Source organism: Erinaceus europaeus, chromosome 6 (genome assembly GCF_950295315.1).
Source record: "Erinaceus europaeus chromosome 6, mEriEur2.1, whole genome shotgun sequence".
Classification (NCBI taxonomy): Eukaryota; Metazoa; Chordata; class Mammalia; order Eulipotyphla; family Erinaceidae; genus Erinaceus; species Erinaceus europaeus.
In genome coordinates, this window is record NC_080167.1 from 16,437,846 (window position 1) to 16,453,996 (window position 16,151).

The 16,151-nt window shown below is 56.6% G+C and overlaps 3 protein-coding genes across 16 annotated transcripts in view; 2 read left to right on the forward strand and 1 right to left on the reverse strand.

The window, feature by feature from the left end:
* ABCB9 (ATP binding cassette subfamily B member 9) overlaps positions 1-12,612 on the reverse strand; it is a 48,135-nt gene extending 35,523 nt beyond the window's left edge. For 3 of the 7 annotated variants that reach the window (XM_060193208.1, XM_060193203.1, XM_060193209.1), the window contains exon 1: positions 12,475-12,612. The gene's annotated coding sequence lies outside the window, so the exon portion shown is untranslated. Of the gene's footprint in view, positions 1-1,581; positions 1,696-12,474 lie in introns of those variants that run through there. The other 4 variants (XM_060193207.1, XM_060193205.1, XM_060193204.1 and 1 more) reach the window with 4 other exon arrangements.
* Positions 9,273-13,218, forward strand: OGFOD2 (2-oxoglutarate and iron dependent oxygenase domain containing 2). Of its 8 annotated transcripts, XM_007539791.3 has the most exons (7): positions 9,275-9,883; positions 10,104-10,160; positions 10,800-10,913; positions 11,003-11,102; positions 12,259-12,386; positions 12,535-12,792; positions 12,864-13,218. In XM_007539791.3, exons 1-7 carry the CDS (start codon positions 9,752-9,754, stop codon positions 13,125-13,127), a joined length of 1,053 nt encoding a protein of 350 aa, XP_007539853.1. In that variant the 5' UTR covers positions 9,275-9,751; the 3' UTR covers positions 13,128-13,218. The 8 variants fall into 8 exon arrangements, with proteins under 8 accessions (XP_060049193.1, XP_060049195.1, XP_060049194.1 ...); XM_060193210.1 differs by lacking the exon at positions 11,003-11,102 and having other exon boundaries at positions 9,273-9,883; positions 10,800-10,883; positions 12,129-12,386; XM_060193212.1 differs by lacking the exon at positions 11,003-11,102 and having other exon boundaries at positions 9,273-9,883; positions 10,800-10,883; positions 12,309-12,386.
* A 1,050-nt stretch (positions 13,219-14,268) lies between these two features.
* ARL6IP4 (ADP ribosylation factor like GTPase 6 interacting protein 4) lies at positions 14,269-15,755 on the forward strand. Its single transcript, XM_007539790.3, has 5 exons — positions 14,269-14,548; positions 14,678-14,965; positions 15,054-15,171; positions 15,330-15,399; positions 15,491-15,755. Exons 1-5 carry the CDS (start codon positions 14,416-14,418, stop codon positions 15,545-15,547), a joined length of 666 nt encoding a protein of 221 aa, XP_007539852.1. The 5' UTR covers positions 14,269-14,415; the 3' UTR covers positions 15,548-15,755.
* Positions 15,756-16,151: the final 396 nt, after the last annotated feature.

Below are 16,151 nucleotides of genomic sequence, written 5' to 3' on the forward strand. Positions count from 1 at the left end.
ATCTCACAAATGGGAAACTGAGGCTGAAAGGGGGTGGGGGAACGGGTGGAAGCAAGGGGCCAATCAGACAGAGCACCTGAGGCCCTGGATACCAAGTGCTGAGTGCTACTCCAGGCTCTGATAGTGTAATCTGACTCAGGTTGGATTACAGTGTCGTGGGGACAGGCTACTCTGTTATTTTTAAAGTCACTAAGCAGGAGGGTGGAGGGCCAGGACCACTGGCCAGACAGCAAGGAGGAAGGAGGACCGGGAGCACAAGGCTGCTTACAGGCATGACGCCCCCCTCCATCTGTCATCACAGAGGACACAGCTGGGCTTGACAAGGTGGAGCTGGAGGACAAATTTTGGGCACGTGGCTGACGCGTGTGGCCTGAGAGACAAGGGCAAGGTGGTGGCCAGAGGCCAGAACAGGCGTCTTGCAAGCTACAGAACAGCAGGGGATAAGCAGGTGACCCCCCCCATCCCATCCCTACTGGGAGATCTACCAAAGGCTTTTCTTCCTAGAAACAAATGGGGGAGGGAAGGGGGGAGCCCTTCTCCATCTGCCAGCTGTGCAAAAGAAAAAGATGATAGTCCTCATTACACTATGATTGCCACAGAGGATGCATTGCCCAGTGACCTTATGCACAGCACTGAGCCCCACTGTGCAGCTGGAGGAGCAGAGGACAGAGAAGGGACAGAGACTCAAGGATTCTCTCAGAGGCCTTTTAGAGGATTGGCCAGTAAAAGTTCCAGAAACCATGGGTGGCAGCTCAGTCCACCCCTAAGTTGACAAAATCTTCACCCCACAGGGGTGACCCCATCCAGGGGTAGGATGCCCACTTATTGCTCAGCAATCCGAGGAGGATGGGTTCTGTGCAACTCGGGATGCAGGGACCACCCCAGACTACCTGGGGAAAGTTGTCCTGGGTAACTCTCCAGGTCAAGCACACTGGGGGTTGAGGGAGAGTGTCTCTGGAGGGGCCACCCCCTCCCCCCATGGAAGCAAGAAAACCAAGCCGATTCTATCTCCAGGAGGTGGGGCAGCAAACAGAGGGCCGGAATCATGTCAGACCAGCTTAATGCCTTCCGAATTCACATCAAGCCCAGGCAGGGTGCTCCCTGCTTTAACAGAGGCCCAGAGACCAGGGAGGCGCCCCAAGGCACCTGGGACCTGACTGCCTGTATGAGGGCAGCCCCCGGGATGTCCCCAGCTGGGGAGGCTGAGAGAAGCGGTGTGCCAAGGGCGGCAGATCCCGGGGTGGCAGCCATCCCAGGGTCTCCCCAGAGGCACCCCCACCATCACCATTTTCCAAGAGGCGGCAGCACTTGAGGAGTTAAATTTAAAAAGGAAAAGGAAAAATCCCACAGCATTCGCCGGCTGGAGAGGATGCGGCAGAGATGGGGGGCTGGGATCTGCGGCTGCTGCAGCCCGGAGCCGGGGTCGGGGACCCGCAAGGCTCCCCGGAGGCTCCCGCCTTCCTCGGAGATGCCTACTCATCCCCAGGCATGGGAGCGGGCATCCCCGGGCTGTGCGGCGCCCCCGACCTAGGGGGCAGGGGCCCGGGGTTCGGGGCACCGCGCCCTCACCTGCTACCTTACCTGGCACCAGGTGAGCCGTGGGCAGGGGGCGCCGCGGGCCCGGGGCGTCGGGGCGCGGGTTCCGCGCGGCTCATTGGAGACCGCGCCCCACGCCGCGGCCTCCGTGGCTCCTCCCCCGCCTCCCGCCCGGTGCGCCGCTGCAAGGTCGGAGCCTGGGGGCGGGGTCTGGGTCTGGGGGCGGGGCATTAGGGGGCGGGGCCGGACTAGCCGCCCTCCCACCTGCGGTGGCCCAGCCGGTGGGGCCCAACTATAAGGCCTCCTGCCCAGCCTTAGAAGACAGAAATGACTTCACCTCCTACGGACACCTGCTCTTTAACTGTACTTTGTCCCTAAATGGGCAGTTTGCCAGCTCTGGGAGGGAGATTTTATGACATTCATTCATTCATTCATTCATTCAACAATTATCTATCAGTACCCACTGTGTGCTTGTGTAGCAACAGTGATCAACACAAGACAGCTATCCTAGAGAGGCAGCCAGGAAAGGCACATAAGTAAATTAAATCAGTTGTAAGGGACTATATGTGCAGAAAAATAGAGCGGTGGGCTGGCAGCAATACGTACTGCGGAATACCAATACCTCAGTGCAAGAAACAGGACAGGAAATTCCCAGTCATCCCTGAATGGAGGAGACAGAAAATCAACAAGCAAACACACAAGGCAGCTTCGAGTACTGGTAAGAGCTATGAAATAAATGAAACCAGGCGACGTGATGGGAAGGGTCACAGGGGCTGCTCTCACTGGGAAGGGAAAGTAAGGGGACCTCTGAGAAGTTTTGGGGAAGAGCATTCTTGGGAAAGGGCACACTACACGTTGAAAGGCTGTTGGGTTTTTGAGGAGCAAAAAGGCATCTGTAACCTGAGCCTTGGCAAGAGCTGGGGAGAGAAAATTCCCAGTGCTGAGGGGTGGTAGGTCCCTCCAACCTGCAGTCAGAAGCTTAGTGAGCTCAAAATTGAAAAATTACCTCAGCTTCTCATACAGGACACAGCCTCCTTCCAGGGGGAGTTGGTCAAAGTTCTGAATTTAAAACTCTCTTTTTAAAAGATTTTATTTATTTATTCATAAGAAAGACAGGAGGGAGGACAGCCGGTAGCACACCTGGTTAAGTGCTACAGTGCTCAAGGACCCAGGTTCAAGCCCCTTGGTCCCCACTGCAGGGGAAAAGCTTCACAAGTGGTGAAGCAGTGCTACAGGTGTCTCTCTCTCTCCCCCCTCCCCTCTCAATTTCTGTCTCTATCCAATAATAAGTAAATTAAAAAGGGAGAGGGGAGTCGGGCAGTAGTGCAGTGGGTTGATCGCACAAGGACAGGCATAAGGATCCCAACTCAAGCCCCCAGCTCCCCACCTGCAGGGGGGGTCACTTCACGGGCGGTGAAGCAGGTCTGCAGGTGTCTGTCTTTCTCTCCCTCTCTCTCTGTCTCCCCTCCTCTCTCGATTTATCTCAGTCCTATCCAACAACAACAATAGCAATGACAACAACAATAATAATGACTACAAGAGTAACAACAAGGGAAACAAAATGGGAAAAACAGCCTCCAGGAGCAGTGGATTCATAGTGTAGGCACTGAGCCCCAGCAATAACCCTGGAGGCAAAAAAAAAAAAAAAAACAGAGAGAGAGAAAGGAGGAGAGAGAGAAAGAACATCACTCTGGTACATGTGTTGCTGAGGACTGAACGCAGGACCTCATGCTTGAGAGTCCATGCTTTATCCACTGCATCACCTCCAGGACCAAAACTAACTCTCTTTCTTTCTCTTCCCCTCCCCCCCTCTTTTGACCCAAGAGGAATTTCTTCTGTAGACAGACTTGTGGAGGGAGCAAAGATACTAATTTGTAGATACTAGCTGCAAAAACCTGGAAGTAACCTAAATACCCTTCCATAGGGAACTGGCCAAATAATTGCAGAGGATCAAGCAACAGATTACCCTGAGCAAGGACAAGACATCTATGTGTGTAGATGACACCAAAGTTATATAAAGGCTTGGAATGACCTCCTAAGGGCATAGAGTAGAAACAAGGGACAGAATAAAGGTGAAGCATGTTACTACCTGTACAGAACCAAAAGCAACTATGATCATGCCTGAAGAGACTATCTTGGATAGGTTATTCAAAAGTTAGGGACCCAGAGGTGGGCTCAAATTCAGACACTTTCAGTCTTTTTTTTTTTTTTTTTTTTTAAGTATTTATTCATTTGTTTAACAGAGTACTGATCAGCTCTGGCTTATTGTGGTGTGGAGAACTGAACCTGGGACTTTGAAACCTCAGGCATGAGAGTCTCTTTGTATAACCATTATACTATCCTCTATAGTATAATGTATAGTATAGTATAGTATAAGTATTATACTTTTTTTTTTGCCTCCAGGGTTATCGCTGGGCTCAGTGCCTGCACTATGAATCCACTGCTCCTGGAGGCCATTTTCCCCATTTTTGTTGCCCTTGTTGTTACTGCTGTTGTTGGATAGGACAGAGAGAAATTGAGAGAGGAGGGGAAGACAGAGAGAGGGAAAGACAGACACCTGCAGACCTGCTTCACTGCTTGTGGAGTTTATGAATTGACCCCCCCCCCCCGCAGGTGGGGAGCTGGGGGCTTGAACCATGTTCCTTACGCTGGTCCTTGCACTTCAAGCCATGTGTGCTTAACCCGCTGAGCCCAGTACCCTATTAATGTTTTTTAACCAGAGCACTGCTCATTTCTGGCTTATGGTGGTGTAGGAGATTGAATCTGAAGCCTTAGGCATGAAAGTATTTTGCAAAACCATTATGTGACTTCCCCTTCCTTTAAACATCTTTTTCTTTTCCTGTTTTGTTTTGCTTTAATCAAAACACTGCTCAGTTTTGGCTATTAGTGAAGCTGAGGATCGAACCTGGGCCTTCTCAAATGTGAGTCCTATGTGCTACTGCTCTTTGTGTTGCTGCTATGTCTTCACACATATATGATTCCACTGCTCCCAGATTTCTCTTTCTTTTTTTCTGTTGTACTTACACACAGAGACAACACACAGAGAGAGAGAGAGAGAGAGAGAGAGAGAGAGAGAGAGAGGAGAGAGAGGAGAAAAGGGGGAAGGGAGGAGACACCAAACACCATTCCACTGCCTTGAAGCTTCCATTGTACAGTGCCCCCATGTGAGGCAGGGGCTCAAAGCCAGTCCTGCCTAGGCAAAGTGTGTGCTCTACCAGGGGATTATCACCCAGCCCCAATTTTCAGATGCAGTGTTCAGGAACAAACTCAGACTCTCACTTACAGCTAAGTGTCCTCCACAACCCAATTCTGTTTTGTTTTTTAATGGGGGGGTGTTACCACTGCACCACTCCACCACCCATTGAGCTCTCCCAGTGCAGTGTATGGTGTTCCAATGTGATGTTGGGGTTTAAAGCCAGGATCCCACATGTGGTTAGGCACATACTCTATGGGCAAACCTATCTCCTGACTCTGCAGCACTGTCATTTAAAAAAAAAAAATTTATTTATTTTCCCTTTTGTTGTCCTTGTTGTTTTATCATTGTTGTGGTTATTATTATTGTTGTTTGTTGGTATGCTTCTAATTCTGCTTCTAAAACCCCTTCTGTTTCATTGGTTTAATCCCCCCTGCTTAACATTGTATTCTATTTACACGACCACTGTTAACTAAGCACTATCCTGCCTGCAGGGCATTGGTTTAATCCCCACTGGTTCAGGATGTCTTTTTGCTCCACCCCTTCTCGTAGTCAACCTATTTCCACCAGTCTTTTTTTCGCTCCACCCTCTCTACGTCACATCCTGTTTCCACCCTACTTGGCGAGTATATATATAAGGACAGGATTGTGATTAGGGATAATGCGTTCCACTCAGCCATGAGTCTCTAGTCGTCTCTCTCTCCCGCCCTCGAAGCTAGCCCGGCAGTTGTTATTGGTGTCGTTGTTGGATAGGACAGAGAGAAATGGAGAGAGGAGGGGAAGACAGAGAGGGGGAGAGAAAGATAGACACCTGCAGACCTGCTTCACCACTTATAAAGCAACTCCCCTGCAGGTGGGTAGCTGGGGGCTTGAACCAGGATCCTTATGCTAGTCCTTGCGCTTTGCGCCATGTGTGCTTAACCCTCTGAGCTACCACTCGACCCCCTAGCACTGTCATTTTTATTGTGTTGTCATGGGTAGGTGACCGTACCTCTCTGAGCCTGACGCTTCATCAGAGAAATGGGGTAATAGAGTCATCCATAACATCAACTTCAGAGAAAGTGAAATGTGACAAGGCATGTGAACTGGAAACTCAAATTATTTTTCAGGAAAAACAGGACACTTGGGGTCTTTATCAACTTAGTAACACAGCAGAATAGTATGGACCAGAACTACCAGAAACATGCAGCTCAGAGACACAGGTTCAGGGGCTGGGAGGCCGGCGCTTCGTGGTGGAGGGTGCTAGCCCTGTGATGATGGTTGAGGTGTGGTGGCACTTACTGATTTGGGGGAGATGTGAAATTATGCTCCTCTGACAAGAACAATCTTGTAAAAAAAAAATTCCGGGATCAGTTTAAAAGAAAGAAACATGGGCCTGGTGGCTGCTTTTTCTCCACGTGTTCCTTGATTTCAGTTTGGAGTTGGGTTTTCTGTCTTATGGAAAGTTTCCTCAGGGGGCCAGGTGGTAGTGCACCTGGTTAAGTGCACATGTTACAATGCACAAGGACCCTGGTCCCCACCTGCAGGGGGAAAGCTTTACAAGTGGTGAAGCAGGGCTTCAGGTATCGCTCTGTCTCTCTCCCTTCTCTATTTCCCCCACCCCTCTCAATTTCTGACTAATTTTATTAAAGATAATAAAATTAAATATATATACATATATATATTTTAAAAAGTCCCCTCTGCCCCCCCCCACATCCTGGCCACTGCACCCTTTCACAGGTGCTAGGTCTCTGCCTGCTGCTTGAGCCAGACTCACTGCAGGAGCTGTCAGCCCCCTTTCCACAGTGTCCTTATAAAATGGGGGAGACCCCCTTGAGCCCCTCACTAGTCTTGCTGCTGTCCCTGTGGGGACTAAGTCCAGGTAGGGGGCAGTGACAGTCTCCAACGTGGACAAGGTCATGGTCACGGCAGGTGGGGACTGACCAGCAGTATGTGCCCGCCCTGTTAGCTGCTGCGAAGGGAGAAACCTCAGACTGAATAGGCAGCTGGCAGCCTGGGGGTCCTGGGGGAGGAGGGCAGGTACAGGTAACAGACACCCCACAGGGGATCAGATCCTTTCCTGGAGAGAAGGTCCCTCACTATCGCTGGGTAATCAAGATGCCTGTAAAATGTGAAACTCCTCCCCAGGCCACCCAGTTCTGGGCTAAGGGGTGGAGCCCTGGGGAGGGAGGTCCCACGGGTGGAGCTGGCCCTGACTCCTGTGCCCTAGTGGCCCAGGTTTGATGCCCAAGGAGGGGAGGGTACACTGATGGAGACCTGGCTGTACTTCAGGAACCACCTAGCAGGGAAAACCGGGTTTCCACTCCAGACTTGACCCCCCACCCCATGAGCTGCGTGATCTTGGGTGGGTCCTTCAATCTCTTGGATCCTGGTTTCTCACATCTGTAAAACGGGCACAGTTCCCACTTCAGAGGGTTTTCTATGAGGATTAAAAAGCTTGACTTCCGGGAGTCGGGCTGTAGCGCAGCGGATTAAGCGCAGGTGGCGCAAAGCACAAGGACTGGCATAAGGATCCCGGTTCAAACCCCGGTTCCCCACCTGCAGGGGAGTCGCTTCACAGGCGGTGAAGCAGGTCTGCAGGTGTCTATCTTTCTCTCCCCCTCTCTGTCTTCCCCATCTCTCTCCGTTTCTCTCTGTCCTATCCAACAATGACGACAACAACAATAATAACTACAACAATAAAACAACAAGGGCAACAAAAGGGAATAAATAAAATAAAATATTTTTTAAAAAAGCTTGACTTCCCTTCGTATGTAGAATAAAATGTAAATCGTGGGGAGTCAGGCAAGTAGTGCAGTGGGTTAAGCATACATGGCGCAAAGCACAAGAACTGATATAAGGATCCCAGTTCGAGCCCTCGGCTCCTCACCTGCAGGGGGGGTTCGCTTCATAGGCGGTGAAGCAGGTCTGCAGGTGCCTATCTTTCTCTCTCCCTCTGTCTTCCCCTCTTTTCTCTATTTCTCTCTGTCCTAACAATGGCGACAGCAACAACAATAATAATAACTACAACAACAAAAAACAAGGGCAACAAAAGAGAAAATAAAAAAAAATTAAAGGGGAGTCGGGCGGTAGCTCAGCAGGTTAAGCGCAGGTGGATCCCGGTTCCAGCCACCAGCTCCCCACCTGCAGGGGAGTCGCTTCACAGGCGGTGAAGCAGGTCTGCAGGTGTCTTTCTCTCCCCCTCCTCTGTCTTCCCCTCCTCTCTCCATTTCTCTCTGTCCTATCCAACAACGACGACATCAATAGCCACAACAATGTTAAACAACAAGGGCAACAAAAGGGAAAATAAATAAATATTTTTTAAAAATTAAAAATGTAAAGCGTGAGCCAGGGCCGCTCAGAATCCCCAGTCACCACTCTACTCGGGTCTCCTTCCCTGACTCGTCCCTTCTCTTCTGCAACCCACCCTGCACAGGGCCTTTGCACTTGCAGCCCCCTGCCTGGAACCATGGAATTAAGAGCCCAGCTGAAATGTCCCTGTGCAGGAGGCCACGACACTGCCACCCTGTCTACAGGTCACCTCCCAGGTGTCACCAGCCCATCACCCTGTTTGTGTTTTGAGGAAAATGTGCTCCTGTACACCCCTCAGAGGCACACTCCAGTCAGGACTCTCTTCCAGCACCCAAGACACTAGGGAGACTGTGCTGAAAGGACCAGTGTCACAGGATGCCCCCATTTGCCTTCGCGGCTGCAGCAGAAGAAACAGGTGGGGCTCTAGAACTCAGCTTGTCACAAAGACAGGAGATGGGCGTGTGATGTGGGTGCGGGGTGTTGGCTGTGCAGCTCAGTGAGCAGTGCAGTGCGTGCTGGGGAGCAAAGTGGTAAGTGCCAACCATCTGAGAAGACAGGAACCCGAACACTCCCACCACGGAGAGAACCCGCCTCATGGCAAATAGAATGTTCAGGGTACGCATGTGGCGCAAAGCGCAAGGACTGGCCTAAGGATCATGGTTCGAGCCCAATCCCCACCTGCAGGGGGGTCGCCTCACGAGCGGTGAAGCAGGTCTGCAGGTGTCTCTCTCCTCTCTGTCTTCCCCTCCTCTCTGTCCTATCAACAATGACATCAATAACAACAATAACTACAGAAACAATAAAAAACAATAAGGGCAACAAAAGGGAAAACAAATAAATATAAAAAAATATTAAAAAAAAAAAAAAAGAAGAATGTTCAGGGCAGACCAGGGCACGGAGTCAGAGTGGCCCGGGAGGGTCACTGGCCTGAGCCTCGGTTTCCCCTCTGCAACACGGAGCTCTAAAGGTCTAGTTCAAAGGGGCCGCGGGGGTTGCTGCAAGCCGTCTGTCACCAGCTTCTGGAGGCTGAGCCCACGAGGGACTCGGGGCCGGGGGGCAGCTCGTGGACTCGACCTCCCGCTCGGCGCCGCGCGGCTCCCAGTTCAGCAACAGGGCTGCGGTCAAGACTCCGCGCGAAGCTCCGCAGACCCGGACTGCCGGCTCACTGCCGCCGGAGGCGGGGTCGCGGAGGGAGCACTGGGCGGGGCGCTGTCGCCACAGGCCACGCCCCTCCCCGCCCACAGCCGGTGCCCTTGGCGCCCGGAAGCCATGCGGGCCGGAAAGTTTCTAGGAGACACCTGGGAGCACGGAGGCGGAGGCCCCGGGGCAAACGCCAGACCCCAGACCAAAGCCCCTCCACCTGATCCCGGGGGCTTGGCTGGGTTGTCAGGTCCAGGCGGAAAGCCATAGGTCCTGGGGCTCCGGGCCCCTATTTCCCACGCCTCGTGAAGACGTGACTTGGTTCGCCCATTTGTACTGGGGGACGACTGCCCCACCCATGGGCGGAGAAACCGTGAGGCCGAGGGAGCGAGGAGAACGCACGCTATCTGCCGAGGCGGTCGGTCTCAGCGCGACCTCGAGCCTTTCTGCCTCAGAGCGTACGCGAAGGCGGAGTTTTCGTCACTTTCGGAACTCGAAAATTTAGCGCGGCCCCTTGGCCTAGGCCCCGCCCACCGCGGGGCGTGCCCGGAAGCGCACCTAGGGAATCCAGCGGGGTCGCGGCCCCTCACCATGGCGACGGCGGGGGTCCCGGGGCGCTTCTACCGCTGCGCCTGCTTCTGCTCTGAGAACCTGTACGTGGCGCGCTACGGGCTGCACGTGCGCTTCCGGGACGAGGCGCAGTTGCGCCGCGACTACGGCCCGGTGAGCGGGTGCTCCCGAGACACGCTGGAGCCCTGATCACGGCCCCGGCCGGGCAGGCGGGCGGGTGGGCGGGCTGGCACTCCCCGGGGAGGGACGCCGTGAGCTGCGATGCGAGGCGCTCAGGTCGCCTCTACGATCTGGAGGTGGAGCGAAGGCTCCGAGACGCCGGGCGACTAGCTCAGAGCCACGCGGCTGTGCTCACTGGCCTTTCTGCTCCCAGATCCTGCGCAGCAGAGGCTGTGTCGACCCCAAGGACTTTGAGGAGCTGTTAGAAGAGGTAACAGCCCCCTGGGCATGCAGGCCGCGGTTCCCTTTCCGTTTGGGCAGCTGGAGGGGTCTCTCAGGGCTGTCAGCCCCAGACACCCCATCACCACAGCACCTGGGTCCTAACACCAGAAAAGGAGGAGTTGGGGAATTCCAAGCCGTCCACGTCACACCCTTCTCAACTGCCGACAGCTCTGTCCAGCTATCCCCCCACCCATCTGACAGGAGAAACAGAAAACTTAGGCTCAAAGACAGCAGTCACCTGTCACCCGTTTCATAGCGGGTGAAGATGGGGTCCCGCCCGGGGCCAGCAGCTGGCCTCCCCCATTTCCCCCAAGAACTACCGTTCCTTCTTTCCCACCCCCTCCTTTGCCTGGAGGGTCAGTTGTGGAAGCTTCCCAGGAGACCCTCTGCAGTCTGCAACCCAAGACCCGGCTGGCCCTGTGTTCCCCTCCCCTGCACTGAGGGGCTCTCCTGCCAGCCCAGCATACGGTGGTGCAGAGCAGAAGGAATCCCCTTCAGCTGCCCACTGACCCAGGTGGGGTCAGGAGTGGAGGGAGGCTTGGCTCCAGCCTGGGCCTGCTTCCTCATCTGTACTGTGGCTTTTGGGGGTAGTGGCTCCATCCCAGTGACCTAGCCCTGTGCCACCTAGCTTCAGCAGGAGGTGGAGCGGCGGCAGCGGCTGGGGCAGGAGTCTGCTGCCAGGAAAGCTCTCATCGCCAGCTCCTACCGCCCAGTGAGGCCCGACATATACAGCTCGCTGCAGGTACCTGGCAAGGGTAGGCTTCTGGGGCCAGGCGGAGGCATCCTGGCCCCGTGGCTGCCTGCCCCAGGACTGCTATGTTCTGCCCCCAGGATGTAGCTCTGGCCCCCGAGTTTCTGGATGCAACTGAGTATAGCACATCACCAGGTGCAGACCTGAGTGGCCTTCTTCAGCGGCTGGAGACAGTGTCGGGTGAGGTCTGGGTGCAAGATCAGGCGGGACTGGGGGTGGGAGACTTGGCTCCATCTAGCCACTATGTCTGTATCCAAACACTAAATCAGGGCTAGAAGGATTGGTGGGAGTGATTTGCTAAGGCCAGGGCATCTGTTTCTATTCATTCCTTCACTCACTTACTCAGCCAACAGAGTGGCTCCTGGCACACTCAGAGGGCTCAGTGCAGGGACAGTTGGGACAGGCATAGGCTGGGTTAAGGAATCAATAAGGAAGACTATCAACAGGGGCGTGGTTTCCATCCCTAGACCTGGAGTCGAGAGTGAAGTTTCCTAATGGCCAAGACCTGGGGCTGTGGAATGGTGGCCAGACAGCCTCATCAAACTCAAAACCAGCCAGTCTCTGCTCGGGGTTGGTCTCCCTTTGCCTGAACCCAGGCTTGGGGGTCCCTGGCAGTGCCTCCACCTGTGTCCCAGGCCTCTCTCCTGTGAAATGAGAGCGTGCTGGGGTGCAGTGAGGGAGTGTGCTTTAGGTATTTAATAAGTGCTTTCTACTCATGATGATTAGTCACGAGTTGGAGGTACAGTGGGGACGTCAATGCCACTCCCTTTATGAAGCTTCTGTTGGGAGGGGGTGCCGAAGGTGGCATGGAGATTGTGTGGAAACTATCTGGGTGGGGCTGTGCTGTGCAGTGAATTGGCAAAAGTGTGTGTGTGGGGGGGGCATGAGTCCTGCTCCCCTGGGCCAAGAAATTCTGTATTTCCATTCTGGGCTGGGCCTCTCTCCACCAGTCTGCACCAACAGTGTGCGGCCCCTTTTCACCTCACTGTGGTGACTCATCATGGGGTGGGGGTGGGGTACAGGAGAGCCCCAGTTGGCTGTCTCTGGACAGGCCCCTAGCATGAAGGCTAGACAGTGGGCTGAGAGGCTTGTGGGGTAGGGTACCTCAAGAATAAGCCTCCCAGGACACACGTCTCACGTAACAGTCATTGCAGTTGCCCTGAGAGGTGAGTCCCTTCTCCACCCCACCCCACCCCCCTTGTACAGATGAGGAAACCGAGGCCGAGGGAAGTGAGAAGATGTACCCAGGCTAATGCCACCCCCCAGAGAACTGAAGTCCAGCCTGGAAGACACCATGCTGGAGCTCTGGGTAGACAGACTGCCCTTCCCTCTGCAGAGGAGAAGCGCATCTACCGGCTGCCGGTGTTCACAGTGCCCTTCTGCCAGGCTCTGCTGGAGGAGCTGGAGAACTTCGAGCGATCGGACCTGCCGAAGGGGAGACCCAACACCATGAACAACTATGGGGTGGGTGACCCCTTTTTATGCCTCAGCTTCCCATCTGTAGTACAACACCAAGGTGGGCTGCCTGGAAGTTACCAGAAACTGCACTTACTCTGTCCTGAGGAAGGGGGTCCCCCACTGGCTTCCCTGTGACCTGGGATTCCCTGGCCAGGTGCTGCTTCACGAGCTGGGCTTAGATGAGCCACTAGTGACACCGCTGAGGGAGCGCTTCCTGCAGCCGCTGCTGGCCCTGCTGTACCCCGAGTGGGGGGGGGCAAGGCTCGACAGTCACCGCGCCTTTGTGGTCAAGTATGCTCCTGGTGAGGACCGAGAGCTGGGCTGCCACTACGACAATGCCGAGCTCACCCTCAACGTGGCCCTGGGCAAGACATTCACAGGGGGTGCCCTGTACTTTGGGGGACTCTTCCAGGTTAGTGCTATGACCCCATAGGTGGGATGGGGTGGCCATGAGCCAGACTGATTAACCCTCACTGTCTGCAGGCCCCATCAGCCCTGGCCAGGCCCCTGGAGGTGGAACACGTGGTGGGCCAGGGGGTCCTGCACCGGGGCGGCCAGCTGCATGGGGCGCGGGCCCTGGGCAGCGGCGAGCGCTGGAACCTTGTGGTCTGGCTTCGTGCCTCAACTGTGCGCAACCACCTGTGCCCCATGTGCCTCCGAGAGCCGGAGCTGGTGGAGGACGCGGGCTTTGGAGACGGCTTCACCCGCGAGGAGCCCGACACTGTGGACGTGTGTGCACTGACCTGAGCCAGGCAGCACGGCGACGTGACACCTGGGGCCAGCAGGGCAGGAAATAAAAGCCCCCGCAGATCCGGGTACTTCTTGGGTCAAAAGGACACATGGGCTTCTGGGTCCTTCTTTCTGCTGGGATGGGCTGGAAGTGGGGTTGGAGGTATTCTTATGGGGGATACTCCGTGTTGATTGGGAGCTTGGGCCCCAGCCGCACAGTCCCCCCAGCAGCAGTTATTGGGGGTGTGGGCGGGGTAGCCCCCAGACATCCATTTCCAGGGCCAGCAGGGTGGCGTCCAGCCGCCTCCGCCTCGCAGGTGCAGAGCACAGGTGCGAGCTGTCCGCAGTGGCTATCAGGGTGTGTTGGAGGCTCCCCCTAAGGGGGGGGGTCCAGAGCAAGGGACTCGGACCCCAAGTTTCCTGGGTTCACTATCTGAGCTGGGAACTCCATCTCTTTGTGCCTCAGTTTCCTTTCTGCGAAGCTCCAGTGAATCCAAGTTTATGAAGCGCTTAGTGACACCCCCACTAGCCTTTACAGTAACTCACGTCTGAACACCAGGGCTTCCGGGGAAGGTGGGGGCACCTGGGCGCCCACGCCCTCGGCAGCAGTGGGCTGGGGAGGGGGGCTCGCTGCCGGGCCCCTCACCAGGCTCAGCCTCGGCCACGACCTCTAGGCTCCTCAGGCAGGTCGAGGAACGGCGCAGTGGGGTCGCCTTCTCTTCGGCCGAAGCGCCGCGGGAAGGCCCCGGCTGGAGCTGGGTTAGCGGGCTCGCAGCTCGCAGCTCGCAGCTCCGGGATTGGAGACTCCGTGCGCGTGTGTGCGGCAGCCTCCGCGCCCCGGTTGCCCCGGAGATGACGCCTCCCCGTCAGAACCAAAGGCAGCAGCTCCCGGCTCCCAGCCGGACCGTTCTCCGAGCACCGCGCGCAGCGGAAGTCCTCCCACCGCGCTCCCTCACCTGAAGACCTGAAGCAGGACGAGTGGCCGGGCCCTCTGGGCGGCCGCGGAGGAGACGGAGCACCCCCGCAGACCTTTCGAAAACAGTGAGGCCGGGCACAGGCAAGGGGTGCAGGGAAGAATTCGGGGCGCGCCTCGCGGCGGAACTAAGCAATTCCTCTCACCGCCCGGGTCCCGTGCGCGGGGGTGGGACTTCCGGACAGGGGGGCGGGACTTAAAGGGGCCGCCGCCGAGGTCGGGAGTCGCGCGGAGCCCGGGTCCCAGAGAGTGGGGGCGGGTGGGGGTCGCGCGGGGCAGGGGGGGCGGGGAGCCCGCGTCCGACAGTCTGTCCGGCCCCCAGCCCGAGGCGCCATGGCCCACGGCGGCTCCCACCGGCGCTCCCGCAGCCACTCCCGGGGCCGAGGGTCCGAGAAGAAGCGGAGGAGGAGCAGTGAGGACCGCGCGGGCGGCTCGGCTTCCAGCTCCCACGCGTCCAGGGCGGAGGGTGAGGCCGCCGCGGGCGTCGAGGGGGCGGGGGGTGTCGGAGGTCGGGGCGGCCCGGGAGCACCTGTCTGCGGGCCGGGGTCCGCGCCTGCCAGCCCGGCTCTGCAGCCTCACCTCCTCCCGCATCCAGAGAGAAGCAAACGCAAGGCCCGGAGGAGACCGCGCTCCAGCTCCTCCTCCTCCTCCTCTTCCAGCTCCTCGTCCTCCTCGTCGTCCTCGTCGTCCTCCTCGTCCTCCAGTCGTGGCCGCAAGAAGCGAGGGAAGCACAAGGACAAGAAGAGGAAGAAGAAGCGAAGGAAGAAGAAGCTGAAGAAGAAAGGCAAGGAGAAGGCCAGGGCGCCGGCCGAGGCCCTGCCGGGACCGTCGCTGGACCAGTGGCACCGAGCCGCCGGGGGCGAGGAGGAGGAGGGGGGCCCAGGTACCTGCTGCCCGCTGGGGTGCGGGAGGGGCGGCCGGGCTCCCAGGGACCCCGCGATCAGCAGCTGCCCTGCCTTGTCCCCGTCCAGTCCTGACCGACGAGCAGAAGTCCCGCATCCAGGCCATGAAGCCCATGACCAAGGAGGAGTGGGACGCCCGGCAGAGCGTCATCCGCAAGGTGGTGGACCCTGAGACTGGGCGCACCAGGTGGGGAGCCTGGCCCTAGGGGTGCTCACTCCACAGGGATCCTCCTGGTACTGCTCTGGAAAGGCCCAGGGTGGGGGGAGTCTGCTGATGGCACTTCTCAGGCCTGGACCCTTTCTCTACAAGCTGGTGGGCTCAGTACCTCCCCCCTCCTTTTGCAGGCTCATTAAGGGTGACGGTGAGGTTCTTGAGGAAATCGTGACCAAAGAACGACACCGAGAGATCAACAAGGTTGGTTTTGCCCCTTTGCCCGCCATCCCCCCCCAGTTCTATTCCTCATGTGTGGTCCCCCTCCCCCCTCCCCATGTGCTCTCCTCCCCAGCAAGCCACCCGAGGAGATGGTCTGGCCTTCCAGATGCGAGCAGGGCTGCTGCCCTAAGGGCCCAGCCCACAGGGCCTGTGAACAGTAGGGGTGGCACAGCCTGCAGATGGCTGGCAGGAAGCCTTGTGGGTACTGCCTGCCTTTCTTCCGGTGGACTGGTCCCCCTCAGATGCTGGAGGGTGGAGGGTGGGGTCACTGACCTAACCTGTGCTCCCACCTCTTGAGAGAACACAGCATCCCAGATATTAAAACGTTCTCTGAGATAGTTTCCTGGTTTTTTTGTGTGGAGGATGGAATGGAACTGTGCTTGACTCCCATGGAGGTAAAAAAAAAAAAGGGGGGGTTTCAGGAGCTTTGGGGTGTGCACAAGTAGTCCTGAGCACAGGCTCTAGCAGCCACCTTTGCCTGGGTACTTCTCAGGTCAGTCACCAGGACGCCACCTCCACCCTCCCTGCTGAGCCCCAAGTCCAGAGATCTGGCTGTTAGACTGAGCCCCTTGGTGGTGGGAGTCTTGTCCTGGACTAGAGGCTGTCAGCTCCCCACTGGGTTTCAAGCCCAGTGCCCCCTGGGAGGGTCTAGAAGGGGCCCCCTCACAGGGTCAGGCCTTCAGGAACCCTGGGTATTACCCCAAATGCAGTTGGTATTGCTCCTTGGGAAGGAC

Coding starts and splice junctions, on each gene's coding strand:
- OGFOD2 (XM_060193210.1), top strand. CDS start 9,752: ATGGCGACGGCGGGGGTCCCGGGGCGCTTCTACCGCTGCGCCTGCTTC. Junction 9,884..10,103: donor TGCGCCGCGACTACGGCCCG/GTGAGCGGGTGC, acceptor TTCTGCTCCCAG/ATCCTGCGCAGCAGAGGCTG. Junction 12,387..12,534: donor ACACCATGAACAACTATGGG/GTGGGTGACCCC, acceptor TTCCCTGGCCAG/GTGCTGCTTCACGAGCTGGG.
- ARL6IP4 (XM_007539790.3), top strand. CDS start 14,416: ATGGCCCACGGCGGCTCCCACCGGCGCTCCCGCAGCCACTCCCGGGGC. Junction 14,966..15,053: donor GGAGGAGGAGGGGGGCCCAG/GTACCTGCTGCC, acceptor GTCCCCGTCCAG/TCCTGACCGACGAGCAGAAG. Junction 15,172..15,329: donor CCTGAGACTGGGCGCACCAG/GTGGGGAGCCTG, acceptor CTCCTTTTGCAG/GCTCATTAAGGGTGACGGTG.